This window comes from Lotus japonicus, chromosome 2, assembly GCF_012489685.1.
Source record: "Lotus japonicus ecotype B-129 chromosome 2, LjGifu_v1.2".
Classification (NCBI taxonomy): Eukaryota; Viridiplantae; Streptophyta; class Magnoliopsida; order Fabales; family Fabaceae; genus Lotus; species Lotus japonicus.
The window spans coordinates 72,962,987-72,983,453 of NC_080042.1; the positions used below are offsets into that span (position 1 = coordinate 72,962,987).

At 34.3% G+C, this 20,467-nt stretch overlaps 1 protein-coding gene across 1 annotated transcript; it reads left to right on the forward strand.

Moving 5' to 3' along the window:
- The first annotated feature begins 4,695 nt into the window (after window positions 1–4,695).
- LOC130735652 (transcription factor MYB90-like) lies at window positions 4,696–8,478 on the forward strand. The gene is made up of 3 exons (XM_057587572.1): window positions 4,696–4,855; window positions 5,255–5,384; window positions 7,815–8,478. Exons 1-3 carry the CDS (start codon window positions 4,729–4,731, stop codon window positions 8,308–8,310), a joined length of 753 nt encoding a protein of 250 aa, XP_057443555.1. The 5' UTR covers window positions 4,696–4,728; the 3' UTR covers window positions 8,311–8,478.
- The last annotated feature ends 11,989 nt before the right edge of the window (window positions 8,479–20,467 follow it).

The window sequence follows — 20,467 nt, forward strand, 5'->3', positions numbered from 1 at the left end:
TAGGTTAAGGAGAAGGGTGTACATTAATAAGAGGAAAGGAGGAATTATTGGCATGTATGATTTTTAATGGAATTAGCCAATCATGAGATGCCACGTAGGCGGTGATTGGACCTAGAAAAACCCCTGAATGTATATATTATGGATTATGGATTACATGTTATTTTTAAAGTCATGAATACGCGATGATTGTTTTTAAATAGTAATTATTTAATTCTTTAATTACGTTATTAATTCATTCTCAAAATTTAATTCAATTCCATCAGATTTTTTTTAATAAATTACGTTATATATATAAAAATGGAAAGAAGGATGAGTTTTTTTTTCTTTTAAATAATCAATGGAGATACATTACGTTTTTTTTAAAAAATAAACGTTTTGTATATGTAAAAGGAAAAGAAGATCACATTTTTATTAAATAATTAACGGTATAATTAAAACTAATTAAATATTATAAGAGGTAATGGTATAATTAATTGAAAAAAAATTTTGACGAAAAATTGGGAAATTAATTGAATATTTGACTGAATGTCGATGTGTATTTAATTTCTCAAAATTCTACACAAATTAATGCATTTTTAAACGCATTAAATACATGATTATTAAATTTAAATATTAATTATTAATACGTTTTCTATAAATAAGGAAATTAATTGAACCGAATTCAAATTTATTAAATAGCAATAATGTCGTGCTTTATTATTTTATAAATAAGTCTAGAATTAAAAACAATTAAGACTAATTAAATAATAAAACAGATAATGGAAGATTTATTGCTCAATTTTGACTAACAATTAATTCAATATCAACGTTTTCAAATTTGTATAATTATTAATTATTTTGACGAAATCAAAAATTTAAAATTTAAATCACTAACCAATGTCTTCATTAATTTTTCTATAAATAAGGAAATGAATTGAATACAATTAAAATGAATTAAATAGCAATAATGTCGTGTTCTATTTTACTATAAATAAGTCAAGAATTAAAAAGCAATTAAGACTAATTAAATACTAAAACTGATAATGGAAGAGTTATTGCTCAATTTTGACTAAAACTTAATTCAATATCAATGTTTTCAAAGTTGAATAATTATTAATTGTCTTGACGAAATCAAAAATTTAAAATTTGAATCACAAACTAATGTCGTCATTAATTTTGCTATAAATAAGGAAATGAATTGAATACAATTAAAATTAATTAAATAGCAATAATGTCGTGTTCTATTTTACTATAAATAAGTCAAGAATTAAAAAGCAATTAAGACTAAAATATGTGATTTATACTTTTACAACGAAATTGGTGAGATCTGCACATTATAGCTTCCAAGCGCCCCATATTGCCATAAACATCACAATCCGAAATTTCCAACATTAGAGTGCATTGTTCCTTTCTGTCATGATATCTCGCCAGTTTTACTTTGCCTTGTGGAGTAAAAGGTAGCAAATGCAAATTAATCAGCAAAATTGTAAGTCACATAAACCTCTATTAGTGAGTTCTGTACATTACAACTTCCAAAACGATATCAGGATCTAGGAAGATACATAAAAAAACAAAATTAAAACAACATCAAAGAGATCGAATGAGAAATTGCAAAAAAAAAAACGAAATTTAAACAAACCTCCAAGATCCCTTGTTATGAAAACTGCAAAACCTGAAAATAAAGAAAATGGAAACACATAAACCAGAAATGAAAAAATGTATCCGAATATGTGAAAACGTCACAAAAAACGAAGGTAACACAATGCAAATGAGATCGATCGTTAGAAAAAAAAAATGAAACACAACGACATGAGAATAGATTAAGGAGAACATGCATGAAAATAATGATTAGAAAAACACCTTTCAATCATGAAGAATAGTGAGAAGCTGTGAAAAAAAAAAAACAGAGGAAAAAAGAATTGTGATGACAGTGATAAAATGATGGAGAAAGAAAGAAACAATTGGAGAGTCTTATATATGATTTTTAAGAAATTGATAAATACATGTACAACTTGTAGTCCCAAACCTTGATCTGGTAATCATCATCTGCAATTGAAAAAATGCTCAACTTGTTAATAGTTAACGAAAAAAATTCAGATCTAACTGGTCGATTGAATGAAAAATGAGGATGAATACCGAGAATCAATAGCCAAAGACCAAGAGAAGCTGAGAGTTGTGGAAATTAAATGATGGAGAGAGATTCAAATTATGGAGAGAGGAATGAAGAATTAGAGTCTTAAATAGGCTTTTTAAGAGAGATGAGTGTAGGTTAAGAGGAAGGGTGTACATTAAGAGGAAGGAAGGAATTCGTGCATGTAGGATTTTTAATGAAATTGACCAATCATGAGGTGCCACGCATGCGATTACTGGACCTAGAAAAACCCCTAAATGTATATATTATGGATTTATCACATAAATTAAAAATTATCCATGTAAATTCATAACCATTTCATTCAATTTAAATATGTGGCAAAATTTCATTAATAAACAAAGAAATGAGACAATACTGAGAACAGAAGTTTTTTGTCGCATTCGTAAACTACCAGACAGGCAAATCATTCTGGAAAGTGATAGTGCCGAAGTAAGTAGCCACAACTTTCCTGTTGTCTCCTATATTAAGTGTAATTTTTAGTAACACTTGTGGACCATGTGAATAGTCTGTCCAAAAATAATTAGAGGCCCGTTGACAAATATGAATCAGCTCTTTACAAAAATTCGTTACAAAAAAAAAAGTGTGGATTATTGCATGAAAAAAATTTAAATTAGGCTTAAGTAAGTTTTTGCTCCTGCAAAATTCATCATTTTTATTTTTTGACCTTAGATTTTTTTTAACATCCTCCTAAAATTATACATTTTGTTTTTAGTCCTTGTATTCACATTTCCAATCCAAACTAAACATAATTAATACAATTAATGCAATAATATAAATAAATAAACACAATAATCATTTAACATAATAACTATTTAACTCATGCAATGTGTAATTCCGTTTAATTTAAATGGAAAATGTGAGAGCAATGATTAAAACCAAAACATGTAATATCTAGAGGGTGTAAAACACAAAAATATTTTCCAGAGATAAAAAACAAAAATAGTGTATTTTGCATGGATAAAAACTTATTTAAGCTTTTAAATTTTATTTTATTTTTTGAAAATATTTAAGCTTTTAAATTAATTTAGATAAAAGGAGATTCTCTAAATCCTTAAGTAAATATGAGGCATGATCACCCTAATGATAAGTGATATACTAATATTCCTTACTCATAAGGTATGTCAAAATATGAATAATGTTGAGTTCACAAACCATTTCCATCTCCACCTTATTTAAATGTGAAGAGAAATGCGAGAAATAAGTGATATAATATATGATGTGACTGAAAATGCAGACAAAGATATAAAGAAAATTGAGTAGAAATTGTTGAAAATTGAGAGAGAAATTATTATGTCGTGATAGAGATATAAAGAAAACTGAGTAGAAATTGTTGGAAATTGAGAGAGAAATTGTTAAGTCACTGCCCTAAAGTAAAATTCCCGACAGACCTCGATGTAAATCCTAACTGCCGGTTTTGCCCCCAACGGTTTACACAACTACGATCTAACCTGTACACTCAAGGCAGACTGTATGGAGTCTTCACAAAATATTGTCCAGAAGAGGGTATATCGAAGAAAATGGGAACAGATCGAGTTGAGACAAAGGAAAACCTGATTGCTCTATCTTCATTTATTTTTCCAGCTTCGTACCATTCTTTTATACATGAGAGAATAGATGATGGTATTAGCCAATTAAACGAAATAATACAAAACACTTTGACAATTCAAGAATTCAACGGAAATCATTGGCATAAATGAGAATTATTGGGTAATATGATGATTGACTTTCCAACGTAAATAATTTCATTATTATTCCCTATATTAATTATGCCATCAATGAAAATAATTAATATTTTAAATAGGTAGATTGTCATTTAACTATCCGAAATGAAATGAAAAGAGAAAGTGAGGTATAAATGTAAAAATATTAGACTAAAAAACATTTTTGGCCCCTGATGTTTCAAGTTTGTGCAAATTCTGCTTCTACTCTATTTTTGTCGACTTTTCTACCCCTCATGTTTTCAAACAGTGCACCGTCTACCCCTCCGTCAGTCAGACTTTCTCAGAAAAGGTTCTTGAGTGGATTGGAGAGATGAAGATGAGTATATGAAGTTGATGGTGATCAAGGAAATGATATAAATTAAATTTGTTTGATGTATATATCAATTATGTATGTAACTGAACTGAACTGGTTAAATGCATGTTTTGTTACTTACAGGTCTTGAGTTTGAATCTCTCATGCTCCATTGTTTCCAATTTCACTTGTAATTTCCACGTGGCAGGTCCAAAAAATATAAAAAAAGTCAAATCAGCTCATTCCATTAGTTTTTTAACGTCTGACTGACGGAGGGGTGGACGGTACACTGTTTGAAAACATGAGGGGTAGAACCATCGACAAAAATAAAATAAGGGCAGAATTTGCACAAACTTAAAACATCAGGGGCCAAAAGTGATTTTTAGCCAAAATATTACTGCACCACTTAAGATCAATAGCAGTTGTGGACACCAGGCGTTGCACGTTGACTCGTTCAAAATCTTCTCGATCGACCATGTTGTATCTCTCTTTATATATACACCTTCACAGTTAACTGGTTTAAATACATTGTGTTGCAGACAGTAGTGCAATTAAAACATCTTTATACTAATTGTAACGTACTTATGGAAGGAGTAGGAGGATCCTTAGGTGTGAGAAAAGGAGCTTGGAGTAAAGTGGAAGATGATCTTCTAACGGCTTGTGTACTTAAATATGGGGAAGGAAAATGGCACCTTGTACCCTCAAGAGCAGGTATGTACTACTAGTAATTAACATTAGTTTATTGCTTTTGTCATACCAATTAATGAGCAACCATTTATTGTAGTATAAGTTAATTAATTAGCAGGTTATAGGTTTTAAATTGCAGTGCACTTATATTAAGCTTCTCTTCAATGGCAACCATCATATATATCACATATGTCTCTTCTCTTTCTAAATGTCTGTTAATGATTGTGCATGTCTTTGTTATATATAAACGGAGTCATAAAAATAAATTACTGCCACTAACTGCAATTTAAAATGGTGATTTAGTCCTACCCTAATTGATCAATAAAATTATTTAAAAGAAGTTTAAAATTTCTTACTCACTTATCTTAATATTGCCTCTGACATTAAAAACTATACTGGTTAATGTTTTTTTAAATTTTGCAGGGTTGAACAGATGCCGCAAAAGCTGTAGATTGCGGTGGTTGAACTACCTGAAGCCGAGTATTAAGCGGGGAGAGTTCAGTGAGGATGAAGTTGACATGATGAAAAGATTGCACAGACTTTTGGGAAACAGGTTGCTTTCACACATACACATCATATGCATAGACACTTATGATTAGTTTTTTTGTCTTTTTGACATGACATGTTAATAATTAAAGAACATTTAGTCATGCTATTTTAAGTTAATGGAATTAAGATCATTTTTTTCCACTTATTTTTTTTTGGATAAGCCATTTTTTTTTCACTTAATAAAATGCATTAATAAGAGCGTCGGAGTAGATGTCAATACACCATTCTCGATCAAGGAAACAACCTAAACTCCGTTGGAACTTTTCCAATCTAAACAAAATCACCATATGAAAAAGAAAATTTCGTCAAATCATCAGCCAAAAAATTATCAGTTCTACGAATAAAAGATTAATCAACTAAATTAAAAGATGAAAAACTAAATCATGACAGTCGTGAATAATAGCAGATAAATAGGAATGGTCTGCGGAGGGTCTCTTTCAAACCTCAAACTGGAGCAAACAATTCGTTTCAAAATAGACTCGACGGAAACAAAGATAAGAATACAGAGAAAAAACCTAACTGAAACACATAGCCTCAGCAAGTACATGAGATAAAACTGCAAGGGAAGTTGAAGTCTCAGCCGCAATTGGACCTCACCATGTATTTACAACTACTCATTTAGTATATATTATTTATTATTTATAATATGATTTTTATGTGTTAAAATTAATTTACAAAAAAATTCTTTAAATTGATGAACTATATTTTTCTTACGACAAATTAAAATATTTCTTTTTCACTATTTTTTTAATGTCTTTAACTCTTTTATATATATATATATATATATATATATATATATAGGGAGCATATCAGGTGAGAGGAGTGGTTTATAATGAGAGATGAGAGGAATAATTAATAACCCTTGGATCAAAATAAAGGGTTCAGATTAATTCTCACTTTTAAGTTCTCACGTGACCACCTCTCTCTTCAATTCATTCTTTTCGCACATACGCACACCATCGTTCGTTCAATTCATATTTACCTTCCTCTACCAGTTTGAAAACAGCCCTTGCATAGCATCCTTCTCTTGTTAGACTCCTTCTTCTAGCCTTAAGCTTAACTGTGGATTCACTTTGCACCACACTTTCTGTCTTATTTGGTAGGTAACCTTCTTTTGAGCAAACAAAATACTTCCAGCGCTTCACGCCATTTTTGTCTTTAGTTTCAGATGAGCAGCGAACACTAAATCCAGCATTATGTGCATACCTTTTGTAAAACTCTTCACCTTCTTCTAATGTATTTAATTGTTGTCCAACCTTCGGCTTTAATTCTTCAGCACAAGTTGGCACCCATTCGTTTTCCTAAAAAACATTACCATATAAGAAAAAATAACTTAATTACACAAAACTGAATATAGTAACATAGTGTAGAGAGCTTTGTACCTCTTCAATTGAGCTGTTGAGGGCAGAATCCATCCTTAATGGGGATACAATTCTACTCATTCCTGCATATAGCAATGTCGCCCAATTAGCTCATTGTATTTACCAATTAAAATTGAGAAAATAATAACTAATTCAGAACAAGTGGGATGAGATTATTCAAAAAGGGCATATACGTGGGATGCATTACAAAGATAAGAGTCAATTGAAATATATAAAATGCATACAGTGGGAACATTTTCAGCCAAGAAACAGTCAATTTTGGAAGCATTAATGTAACTTAATACCCTTTTACTCAGATTTTGCAATGAAAAGCAATGAAGTTCAGTGGAAGATGTTAAAAAATCGAAAGGGGGAAACCTGGGAATAAAACTTGATCATCACTCGAAAGGACGGTGGAGCGAAATAGAGCCTTGGTCCTCCGAAACGCTGCGAGGGTGGAGTGGGCAGAAACGTCGTCGTGGCCGAGGACGGAAGGAGACGTTGCCCGACGGCGAGAGGATGAAGTGAAATCGTCGGAGAAGAAGGCAGTGACGGGTCGTGTAATTCTGCCCGGCGACGGAGAAGATGAAGTGAACTCACGAGTCGTGTTTCTGGGGAGAGAACGAACGATGGTGTGCGTATGTGTGAAAAGAATGAATTGAAGAGAGAGGTGGTCACGTGAGAACTTAAAAGTGAGAATTAATCTGAACCCTTTATTTTGATCCAAGGGTTATTAATTATTCCTCTCATCTCTCATTATAAATCACTCCTCTCACCTGATATGCTCCCTATATACATATATATATATATATATATATACTAAATTTACAACGAATAAATTGATTCGAGTTGTATTACTTAATTAATTCCCCTTAAATAAAGCTTTAAATTCGAATATTGTTTTATATAGAAAAAACTTTCGTTAAAAAAGTTAGTTTCACACATATGTACATGTGTAAGACCCAAACATTATTGTGTCACCGGTTAAATATGATGTAAATTTGTTAGATAAAAAAAGAATGATATATACTGTAGCAATCTTTGATTAAGAATAGTTTGTCCTGCATGTATAGATGGTCCCTGATTGCTGGAAGACTTCCCGGTAGAACTGCTAATGATGTGAAGAACTTCTGGAACACCAACGTTCGCAAGTCGAAGGTATCATCTCGTAAGGAAGAGATTCAATATGCAGAGCCAAAAGAAACAGTGAAACCCCACTCAGTGATTAAGCCTCAGACTCGAACTTTGTCAAAACCTTCACCCTGCAGCTTGAGGAAGTGGTTCCCAAGCAAAGATCAAGATGGGACCACACAGTGCCATATAACTCAACCATGTGCAGCTTCAACAGAGTGCAATGATAATCATAATAATAATGCTAAAGATAAGTGGTTGGGAACTGCAATTGGAGATAATGGAAGCAACCTGGAGAATGATAAATACTTCTCAGGAAACCAAGACTGGACGCTCATGAAAGACTTTAACTTGGATGAGGAGCTTCCTACCGACTTTCTTATTGAAGATCAAAGTTGGAGTGATTTTTTTCTTGATATCAATTTGTGGGATCTATGAGTTTAAAACATGCATGTAGTTTGGGAAAATAAACGTGTGGAAGTATGCTAGTAATGAAGATTGTGAGTGTGCTAGTAGTTTGGAAGAACTTATTTGAATTTATTTTATAGCATAAGCGTTTATGCAAATGTTTGAGAAAACTTATGTAAAAAGCTTATGTTCGTCACCAATAAGCTGTTATGAACTTAATTAGTTTAATTTTATAAGCTTTTAGCACTAACTTATGAATAAGAGCTTATGTTTACCTTTAACCTATTTTCAGCTTATTCCAATAAGGTTCTCAAATTAACTTATGAATAAAACTACAAAAAAATATTATTTAAGCAATGTTCCTGCTATGAACACTAGAAAAGAGGGTAACCTCTAAAGCGTAGAGAGATTGCCAAGAGAAAGAGAGAGAGTAACTAAATTTCATATGTATATTGAGCAAATGAGCAAAAAGTCTCTTACAATTGGTAACCGCCCCCTATTTATAGGGGTTGGAGCTGAGCCCCCGTATGCAAATGTCTTTAGTGGGCTAGTTGGACCTCGACCTTAGGAACCCGCCACTTGGCAGGTAACCCTCTGAGAGTTGCCCCTCTAGGAGCTCGCCCAGTCCAAGCAGGGATTTTTCTCTTCGATTAGGGGTGGTTTTCAACCAACGTAAATATGTTCGCCACAAACAACTCGCAGAGATTCTAAACTTTCATTTACTTGTGAGTTCACTGAAAAATGATATTTAACCGCGGGGCTGCAATAAGAAAGACAACTATTCGACGATATAAATATATGACATGTATTCAATGGCAAAACTTTTCAACTAGATAAGTAATAAGTAAAATCAAACAAGAGTTGAAATTTGATCATTATCAATCTGAACATGAATTTAGTGTTGTTGTATTAAAGGACAATTGACCTATACGACTGAGGCTATAACATTTATGGTCTAGCGTTGGCCATGTCAACCAATGTGTTGCATCGATTTAGATTTAGTTTAACCGACACTAAATTGTACCATCTACCAAATGATTTTTGCAAAGTGTTAGCATCGAGCCTTTTAATTAACATCAACCCCGACACTAAAATGATTATAGCGTCAATTTTTGTATTGTTAGCTTCAACTTTTGGTCAACACTAATGAATGTTTCTTATAAACGAATAAAAAACAACTTACTTAGAGCAGACATGTTTGGATACCGGTTAGTCGAACTCAAAAAGCACATTTTCCTCTTTCTAATGCTAAATAGATTATGAAAAGATTAATTGTTAGAATGTGCTTTTTTTTTCTTCAACTTTTAAGCAAACACACAGTTTGGTAAGAGTATTTTTCAATGCGTCAATATGTGTTGACACGCAAAAAGAAAACTGGATATATATCAAATTGTAGCTAGTTGTTAGCTGAAGTCGGGAGCAACAACTGAATGGAGAAGAAATCTTGCACTTGGATGAGATTAGTGGACAAATATGAAAGTCTAGGATTGAGAGTGAAGATATTTTTTCAGGAGTACACACAGAATCTAGGGCTAACCACGTGAAAATCAAATATGACTTCTCTCGTTAAATATATGAATGGTTGTTGCAAGTTAGGAGCCAGCTGATACGATGAAGACTAGTCTTTTAAGCTGACTAGAAGTGAGAAGACACTAACACTTTGCGATTTGTAGTGGCTTGAGCGGAGTTTAAGACGTAAGTTAGTAGTTACATGCAGGGGCGGATTCACCACCTGGCTTGCCTGGGCCCTTGCCCAGGCTCAAAGGAAATAATTTTTTTTTCTTTGGACCAGATAAGCATTTGGGTCAAAATTGGGTGAAGGTGAAGCAGGGTGATTGGGTGAAGGAGGATGAGGGTGAGTGAACTGTGAAGAGGGTTGTATGTGGGTGAGGGTGAGTAAAGCAGGGGTAGCGGCCTGTGGGTGATTTCTTCAAAATCGATTTTCTCTCCCAAAATCGCATCTGACCGAAGCTGAAAATCTTAGCTTCTGCATTCTTGTTTTTTCACTCTCTGCAACTCTCATCCACTTTTGTTCTCTGCATGCACAATACTTTAGGTAGAAATTCCAACATCAAGAAAGCTAATTGTCGTTGTTTGTTGCAGAAAGAAAAAAAAAAGAGAGAAGGAGGTGAATTGTGGGTGTTTTTTTTAGGCTTAATTGCACTTTTGGTCCCCCAACTATTGCCTTCATGCGAAAATCGTCCTCAAACTTCAAAATTAGCAAAAAAACGTCCTCCAACTATACATGTCGTTGTACTTTTGGACTGCTGTTTGCCTTCCGTGAGAAAAATAATGGGCGAAGCTGGTGTGACTCACTCACGCGTGTCTCCCGTGATTTTCTTCAGAGTGCTTGATGACTGGACAAGTCACATGCTTCTCACGTGACTCTAAAATGGTTCATGGTGAAGAAGACGATGAAGGAGAGAGATGATCATTGGAGCCTTTGAGAGTCACGTGAGAAGCATGTGACTTGTCCCGTCATCAACCTCTCTTAAGAAAGTCACGTGAGACACGCATGGGGGAGTCACATCAGCTTCTTACGTTAGTTTTCTCACGGAAGGCAAACAACAGATTGAAAGTGCAACGACATGTATAATTGGAGGACGTTTTTTGCTAATTTTGAAGTTTGGGGACAATTTTCGCAAGAAGACAATAGTTGAGGGACCAAAAGTGCAATTAAGCCTTTTTTTTAAAGGGAATTGTGGTTTGTTGAAAAAGACAGATGTGGAGTATGGAAGGATTTTTTTTGGGTAAGCCAATAATATTATATATATAATGCACAAGAAGTGCTAAAAAGAACAGATACAGATTCAGGTTCAAAGGAGAAGAAAAGAGAAAAAACAGAATTGAGAAAAGAGTGGAAAAAACAGGAACAACGAACACAGGGGAAGGATAGAGGTGGTTAGACAGCTTTGCAATGAATAAAAAGATAAGATACTTGTGGCTGGGATTGTTGGAGCTTAGTGGAGGGGTACAACTGTCATCATGTTTATTTTTTATTGTGTTTGTTTACAATTTTTTTTTAAACTCAAAACTAACCAAACAAACGTTTATTTACAATACATTTCAAAAAAAAAAACGTTTATTTACAATATTTAATAATTATATAATTTGTTTATTTCTCATTAAAAATAATTTCTCCAAGCATGTATATTAATTATAATATTTGTATCAATTTTCGCCATTACACACTCAAAATCAATTCTAATATCCAAACAAAATTCTCTTACAAGAATCTCATTTCTCACAATGTATCTAAGCATAAATTAAATCACTCAAACTCACGTCTCACGTTTACCAGATCCAATTATTGTCAGATCTAATCATGCTAACGTTAATCCAAACACACACTCAATTCTTTAGCCGCACACATACGCGTTTGGCCTGAAGCCCTGAACCCACTTTCTCCTCCTTCCTTTGCCCGTTCGCCGGCCGCCGCCTGCTGATTGGTCGCCACCAGCAGCCACCATCCATTGCGGTTAAAAATATTGCCCATGCTTCACAAAATTTATGGTTCCGCCACTGGTTACATATCTAAACAACAGTCATAGTTAGCCAACTTCTCCCTATAAATTAAATAGGGGGAAAAGTTATTTAAACAAATACACAATTAAATATACAAATTTCCCAAATTATATTTTTATTTTTCTACTTCTTCACTTATTTTAACCATTTATTTATAGACTTTTACTCTTTATTCATTTATTTAACCGTTTTTTAGTTACTACTTTCTAGTCATTTTTCTTCACTACCTTAGTTATATTTAGCTACATTGTCTCTCACATTTCAATAGTAATGATTAAGAGCCTTTGAGAATATCTAAAGAACAAAGACTATTTCTTGAAATCATTTGTTTAGACAATTATTATGTTGGGCTTTTCAAGTGACATTATTTATTTCATTTTTTGAACCAACAATATGTAATATATATTTTATTCAGTTTAAATTTTAAATATTAATGGAAAGAGAAACATGTTGTTATTATAAGTGACACGATCCTAGATTCTAGCTATTCAAATATATACTATACAACGCCATACATGGAAATTCAAGTATGTTCATAATTAGTGAATTTACTATATACAAAGTACACGGAAATTTCAAGTATGTTCATAATCAGTTAAAATTAAGATTAAGATGTGTATCTATGTTTTCTTATCATCTTTATCAGAAGGAAATATGAAAGAACCAATGCCCGCCAGCCTACAATATATGCGTGCCCACTCTAAAAATAATCCTGCACGGCACGTTTACTTTGATGAGCCGGCAATCTAGTTGTGATGTATGGACAAAGAAAAAATTAATTACACAATCACTTTCTACTAGAGAACAAACAGAGCTTTGGGTCTCCATTCAAGACAAATAACTTGTGTCCGGTCAATTATTTACCTGTACAGACTTTTTACTGAGATTTGCTTTGGTATCTCCCAAAATTTGTCTTCATGTGAAACTCTATTTTGTAATATAACAAGACATTTCTGACTAATATTTTGTTATAGAAAAATTTAAGACAAATTTTCTTGCATATCATGTACTTATATAAAGGGATTTTATATTTTAATTTGTCATGTTTTCTTTCATAATTTTATAATTTATAATCTAATTTTTTGTATTCTAAAAAAATAAACGGGAGTTATGATACCCTCTTATTTTAAATGAATACTAAAGCAACATCCAAAGTTTATTTGTGATTTTAGCATATGAAAGTATATTTTTGTCACAAGTTTTAGCAAAAAATTAAAACTTGTTGTTATCTCAAGATAGAGCCTGATGAATTTTGTTGCCATTTTAAGACGAAATTTCACTTTCCAGCACATCTTTTGATGGTATTTGTGTTTTCTCCCAACTTCAATAACAAATTCTTTAATTAGCATATTTGTCCTACACACCACCATTGGAAATGGAAACTTGCCATATTTTCTATCAAAAGATAATGTGTTTTTTTTTTCTTTCAAAAAAGACAAGATTAAGATGGTTGAATATTCTATTCTCGCGATTCATATGATTTATCGCGGATGGCTAGATTAATGTGCAATTTAATAATTAAGCTTGTGGTACCTCTTCATGAAATTAAGCTTGGTCAGGTCTGATTTTTTCTCATACCAGCTGCTTCTGAATGTTAGTCCAGGAATCTCAAGAGTAACACAAAGAAGAAGAGTGAATGAAAAAAGAGAACACACGTGTATGGGGGAAAATTCTGTTTTGACTATTATTCAACACACACTCTGATTTCTCAGTACAATTAGCCTTATTTATACTATCTAGCTTACACACCTTCCACATCATCAGCTAGTGCCACATAGGCAATTAAGACTAACAGACTAATTAACAAACTAATCAACTTTGAAATTACATTCTAAACCCCCCCTGAATTCCAAAGTTCAACAATTCACAACATTTAACATCAACCTCAAAGTTCTAAACCTATCACCTCTAAGAGGTTTAGTCATAATGTCTGCAATCTGCAAATCTGTAACACAATGCTTGAGCTTGATCCTTTCCTTGCTGACTTGATCTCTAAGGTAATGAAATTTTGCTTCAATGTGTTTACTTCTGCCATGTGCCACTAGATTCTTTGCTAAATCAATCGCAGATTTGTTGTCAACCATAAGTGTCACAGCTTCTCCAAGATTCAAACCCAATTCATTCAACAATGTTAACAACCATTGTGCTTGACAAGCAGCATAACAGGCTGCTATGTATTCAGCCTCACAAGTGGAAAGAGCAACAACAGTTTGCTTCTTTGAACACCAAGATACTGGGGTTCCAGATAAAGAGAAGACATAGCCCATGGTGCTTCTCCTCTCAATTTGATCTCCACACCAGTCAGAATCCGAGTAAGCTACAAGTTGTAACTTAGTGTGTTCCTGCTGATGTGGGAACAAAACACCAAAATCTGGAGTACCCTTCAAATATCTGATGATCCTCTTCATTGCTACCAGATGTGATTGCCTCGGATCATGCATAAACCTGCTCACCAGACCCACACCAAAAGTGATCTCAGGTCTGCTATGGCACACAAATCTCAGACAACCAACCACTTGTCTATACAGAGTGCTATCTACCTTTGATTCTGACTCAGCACTAGTCAATTTCAGATTACCTTCCACTGGTGTATCAGCTGGGTTGCAGTCCTTCATATTGAACCTTTTCAAAATCTCAGAGATGTATTTCTCTTGATGCATCAGCACTCCCTTTTATGTCTGAGTAAATTGAATACCAAGGAAGTAAGACAACTTCCCTAGATCAGTCATCTCAAATTCCTTCTTCATGCTTGACTTCAATCCTTCTATCTCAGTCTCATTATCACCAGTGACAAGCAAATCATCTACATACAAGCAGATGACTAGCACACCTCCTTTCACAGTTTTGATGTACAAGCCATTTTCCACTGAGCATTTGGTAAACCCAGAACTGCTAAGAAAGGAGTCAATCCTTCTATTCCATGCCCTTGGGGCTTGCTTCAAGCCATAAAGTGCTTTTCTCAATCTCAAGAACCTTTTCTTCACTTCCTTTTACAATGAAACCAGGTGGTTGTTGTATGTAAACTTCTTCTTCAAGTGACCCATTCAAAAATGCTGATTTTACATCCAATTGCCACATATTCCAATTGTTCCAGCTTGCTATAGCAACAAGTAGTCTCACAGTCTCAAACCTGGCCACAGGTGCAAAGACTTCTGAATAATCAAATCCCTCTCTCTGCATAAATCCCTTGGCAACAAGTCTTGCCTTATGCCTAGAGATTGAACCATCAGCATTCAATTTTACTTTGAATATCCACTTAACAGCAATAGGTTTCCTTTGATAAGGAAGATTCACCAATTCCCAGGTCTTGTTCTTCTCAATGGACTTGATTTCTTCCTCCATTGCTGCCTTCCAGACTTTGCTAGTGATTGCTTCTTCTATGGACACTGGTTCTGAATCAGTTAACAGTACCATGTGAATCAACTCACCACCATCACCAATTGCACTATCTGGAAATACTTCAAAGTCTCTCAGTCTAGCTGGTAGACTCCTATTTCTCTGGGGTCTAGCTGCATGATTCAACACTGGTTCTGGTTCATGTGCTTCAAGTCTGATTTCTGATTCCTCTTCTGAGTCCTCAAGATGCAGTGTGGTCTGCTCAATGGATGATGACCCTTCATTCCTGACTAAATCATCCCAACATCTCATTTCATCAATGAACACATCTCTGGAGTAGACAATCTTCTCAGTTCTAGGACAGTACAATCTGTAGGATCCAGTAGGATTATAACCTACTAGAATCATTGCTTCACTTTTGTCTTCAAGTTTCCTTCTCCTCTGGTCAGGAACATGAGCATAAGCAAGAGATCCAAACACTCTCATGTGTCTAACTGTGGGTTTCTTTCCAGACCATATCTCTTCAGGGACTTGCTCCCCTAAACTCTGAGTTGGACACCTATTAAGAATGTATGCTGCTGTAACTGCAGCTTCTCCCCAAAACTTCTGAGGTAGCTTCTTGTTCCTTAACATGCTTCTGACCATGTTTAGAAGTGTCCTATTTCTCCTCTCAGCAATACCATTATGCTGAGGGGTATATGGTGCAGTAATCTCATGTATTATTCCACTTTCCTCACAGAATTTGCTCATTTCATTGGAGCAAAATTCTCCACCCCCATCAGTCCTAAATACTTTGATGAATTTACCAGATTATTTTTCAACCTCAGTTTTGAAAGCTTTAAAAACAGACAATACTTCATCTTTGGTTTTGATCAGAAATAACCAAAGCTTTCTACTGAATTCATCAACAAATGACAAAAAATATCTACTACCAGCAAGTGATTTTGTCTCCATTGGTCCACACACATCAGAGTAGATAACATGCAGAATAGAAGTGGATCTAGGTGATGTGAATGTGCTAAAATTGCTTCTAGGTTGTTTACTAACTAAGCAATTATCACATACCTCTTTTGGAATTGAAATCTGAGGTAAACCAATCACCAATTCTTTATTGCTCATCATGCTGAGATCCTTGAAGTTCACATGTCCCAACCTTTGATGCCACAACCAAGAATCATCCTTCACAGTCTCACTCTTCAAGCATTGAGCATCTAATGCAGAGATCTTCACCCTGAATGTCCTGTTCCGTGCCAATGGTGCCTTGAATATTTTCCTCCCATGTGTATCATACACATGCAGAAACCTGTCTTTCGTGTTCATCTTGAACTCCTTTTCCACCAATTGACCCAAACTGATCAAGTTGCTTTCCAGATTTGGCACATACAACACTTCTGTGATCAGGGCACTTCCTCCATCTTTTCTCTTGACTGTAATGTCTCCCATTCCAGCAGACATGGTAGATCTGTTGTCAGCAAACCTCACTGGAGTAATTTTACTCTCATCAAAGTTGACAAACCACTCACGATGCCCAGTCATATGGTTGATGCATCCTGAATCAATATACCAAGTGCTCTCAGATGCTTTGTCGGAGCATGTGGTCATCATTAGCATAACGGGTTCGTCATCTCCATCATTGCTCCCTTTGGCCATGTTAGCTTCTTCATCCCTTCCCTCACGGTTGTCTTCGCCAGTTGAGGGTGAAGCTTTGCATTCTGAAGAAAAATGACCAATCTTCTTGCAATTGAAACACCTGAGCGTCTTTCTATCTACCACTTTTCTGCCTCCCCGATACTGGTTGTACCCCTTCTTTTTCGATGAAGATTCTGGTTGATCTTGATCGTTCTTGGACTGGGTTTGACTCTGTTGAGATTGTCCTTTCCCGGAGTAGTTCCGATTGTCTTTGAAGTCACGTCCTCGTCCTTTACCGCGGAAGCTTCCCTTTCCTTGAGAATTTCCTTTCCTATCGGTCTGGACCTGTAGCGCCTGATCAATGGCTTTGTCAGAGGATCTTTCATTGAGCCTCTGCTCGTGAGCTTCAAGAGAACCCTGCAGTTCATCAACCTTCATAGTCCCCAAATCCTTCGATTCTTCAATGGCTACCACGATGTGGTCAAATTTGGGGCTTAGGGTTCTTAGGATTTTCTCAACAATCGATTGATCGGAAATCGTTTCCCCATACAGTTTCATTGCATTCGTCAGTGTGGTGATGCGATTGAAGAACGCAGCAATCTTTTCTTGATTCTCCATCTGCATAATCTCGTATTGACGTCGCATCGTTTGAAGCTTGACCTTCTTGAGCTTTTCTGCTCCTTCACTGCACCTTTCCAGAATCGTCCACGCTTCCTTCGCGTTTTTCGCCGCCGAAATCTTCTCAAAGTGCGGTGGATCGACGCCTTGATGCAAGAGAACCAGCGCCTTACAATCTTTCTTCTTGTTCTCCTTGTACAGGTTCTTCTGTTCCTCGGTAGCGTTGTTTGCTAGCTCTGGAAATCCTTCTGTAACGATTTCCATGACCTCTTGAGAACCAAGAATGGCCTTCATCTGAACACACCATCGATTCCAGTTCTTTCCGTCGAGTATCGGAAAGTTCGCAACGAGGTTGCCGAAGGGCGGTGCCATCGTTGTCGTCGTTGTGCAGCGGATGCTTGAACCAATAGCTCTGGATACCACTTGTTAGTCCATGAATCTCAAGAGTAACACAAAGAAGAAGAGTGAATGAAAAGAGAGAACACACGTGTATGGGGGAAAATTCTGTTTTGACTATTATTCAACACACTCTGATTTCTCAGTACAATTAGCCTTATTTATACTATCTAGCTTACACACCTTCCACATCATCAGCTAGTGCCACATAGGCAATTAAGACTAACAGACTAATTAACAAACTAATCAACTTTGAAATTACATTCTAACGCTGAATGATTTTTCTGTAAGATAACATCTTATAAATCAGGAATGGAATCAGTTCCATTCTTTGTAAATTTTACGGCATATAGTCATGAAGCATCATGATATGAAGTCAATTCACATTTTCCTTTGGGAAACTTGTTTAGTTACTTACTTTTGCTTACTTAGTTGCGATTATGGTAATATGCAGATCTCTGGTTTCATAATGTTTTAAATTAACTATTTTCATCTTGTAGAGAGTAGAAAAAGACACACAAGACTTTGGTCACGTACTTCGGTCAAATTGCCTACGTCTGTGACTATAGAGCAGTTATAGTTATGTTTATTGATTAGGACTCAGAATACCATAAGTTGCAGTACAAACATATATAAAGATATTAATGCATGTTCTGCGCCTCGCCCCTTACCCACTTAACATTACTTATGAGTCATACTCAACACATATATGTAAGCGTTATCCCCAATAGTGGTAAGTTTAGTATTAAGAAGGATCTTAGTATGCAGATACACAATGGGATGAGAAGATCTAAACAAAATTCAAGTGTTAAAATTATTGTCTATCATCATTATAAAGACACTATACTCTTTTATGAAGATTTGATGAGGTTGTGAAACTTATGAGAAGCATAATGAGCTTGAACATAAATCAGATAAATGCTTCTTTGCTGGATATTTAAAGGAAACTAAGGGTATGTTTGGTGGTCAGAATAAGATATGATATGTGAGCATGATAGCAACAGGATAGGATAAGAGCACGATAGACTCTTATCATATCCTGTGTTTGAGGTGCACATGATAAGGACATGATATGATAAGGAAAAATGTTATATTTGAATAAAAAGATATATTTAAAAATTGATCATTCTATTAAATTTAATTTTTTTATATTTTCATGAATGAGTCTATATTTTAAAATAAATAAAATTAATTTAAATTTTATTAATTAGCCTATTTTATTGTTTTGAAGATAACCTATATTTTAAATAAAATTATGCTACTAACCAATTGATTTTCACTTAGTTGTGACATGTGATAATTAACAATAAAAGTTAACTAAATTAAGAATATTATTATTTAAAAAGTACTTTATATTTAAATTATAAATTATTATATAAGTAGATAAATAGTTTTAAATAATAGGAGATGAAAATAGAAAATTAGTCCATTACTATTAAAAAATAATATTTGTAATCAATTGGTTTTCACTTAGTTGTGACACGTGATAAATAATAAAAATGAACTAAATAAAAAATATTATTATTTCAAAATACTTTATATTTAAATTATTATTAATTTTTAAATAATAGGAGATGAAAAATATTAAATTAGTTTATTACTATTAATACATCAATAGTTGTAGTCTATTTTACTATTTATGAATAATAATTTTATTTATTTTTATTTTATTTAAATTAATATTTTTATATTTATTAATGAATATTATTTTAAATTATATAATATTAAAATAATTTATTTGGAGTTAGGATACTGAAAGAAAATATATAACTGGTATTCTATCCTATCCTGTTCTATCCTACCTCCCCCTCAGGATAACGTTTACACATGATGGACATGATAGGATAGGAGACATGATAACGTTATCCTATCATGCTGGTGCAACAAACAACATATAACAACATGATATGATTACTATCCTGTCCTATCATATCCTGTCCTTGCCACCAAACGGGCCATAAGGATTACTATTTTTACAAATTTATCAAAGGTAAAATATTTGTCGCTAGAACGGTTGTGTTCTTGGAAAGAGAGTCTATTACCAAAGAAATCTGTGGAATGAAAGTATAAATTGAAGAAGTGCAAGAACCACCAAGCAGAAATGAGCCTATGATGGAGCAAGAGTACAAATCGATCAATATCATTCATAGTTGTGGTACTTGATCAAGTTCAAGTAGCGCAAGATACGATTTTTTGTTACTTGTGATGTAGGTTGTACTAGTGTTAATACTAAGATTTCAAATTGACTAAGCATGGAGAGAAGGTCAAAGTTGATGTTTTTTTTTTTGTCAATGGTTCTTGGATTACTGAAAACAGGCCCAAAAGCCAAGAGAAGGGGGCACGAGGCCCAGAGGATACAACACGGGGACACAACCCCACAGCAACAGAACGCATAGCTTCTTAGGTTTGCAGGGAATCACTAGCTAGCATGTTGACACAACAAAGTGCTATGTGCACACTTCCACTAGTGGTCAGGCAGAACAGCAATGAAAGCAGTAATAATTACAAGCACCTACTCAAAACTGAGAGGTTTGAAAAAACTGACTCTAATAGACACTACCAAAAAAATTCCCAATGATAATTCACAGCCACACCCATCTCCGATATAAAAAGACTAGATAGAGAGGATGCCTGGACAAAACTACTTCTTCAACAATGGAATTCCTCAGCCGATTGCCTTCTA

Excerpts from the sequence above, each read along its gene's own strand:
- LOC130735652 (XM_057587572.1), top strand. The coding sequence starts at position 4,729 with ATGGAAGGAGTAGGAGGATCCTTAGGTGTGAGAAAAGGAGCTTGGAGT. Across the intron at positions 4,856-5,254 it reads CCTTGTACCCTCAAGAGCAG|GGTTGAACAGATGCCGCAAA; the intron begins GTATGTACTACT and ends TAAATTTTGCAG. Across the intron at positions 5,385-7,814 it reads CACAGACTTTTGGGAAACAG|ATGGTCCCTGATTGCTGGAA; the intron begins GTTGCTTTCACA and ends CTGCATGTATAG.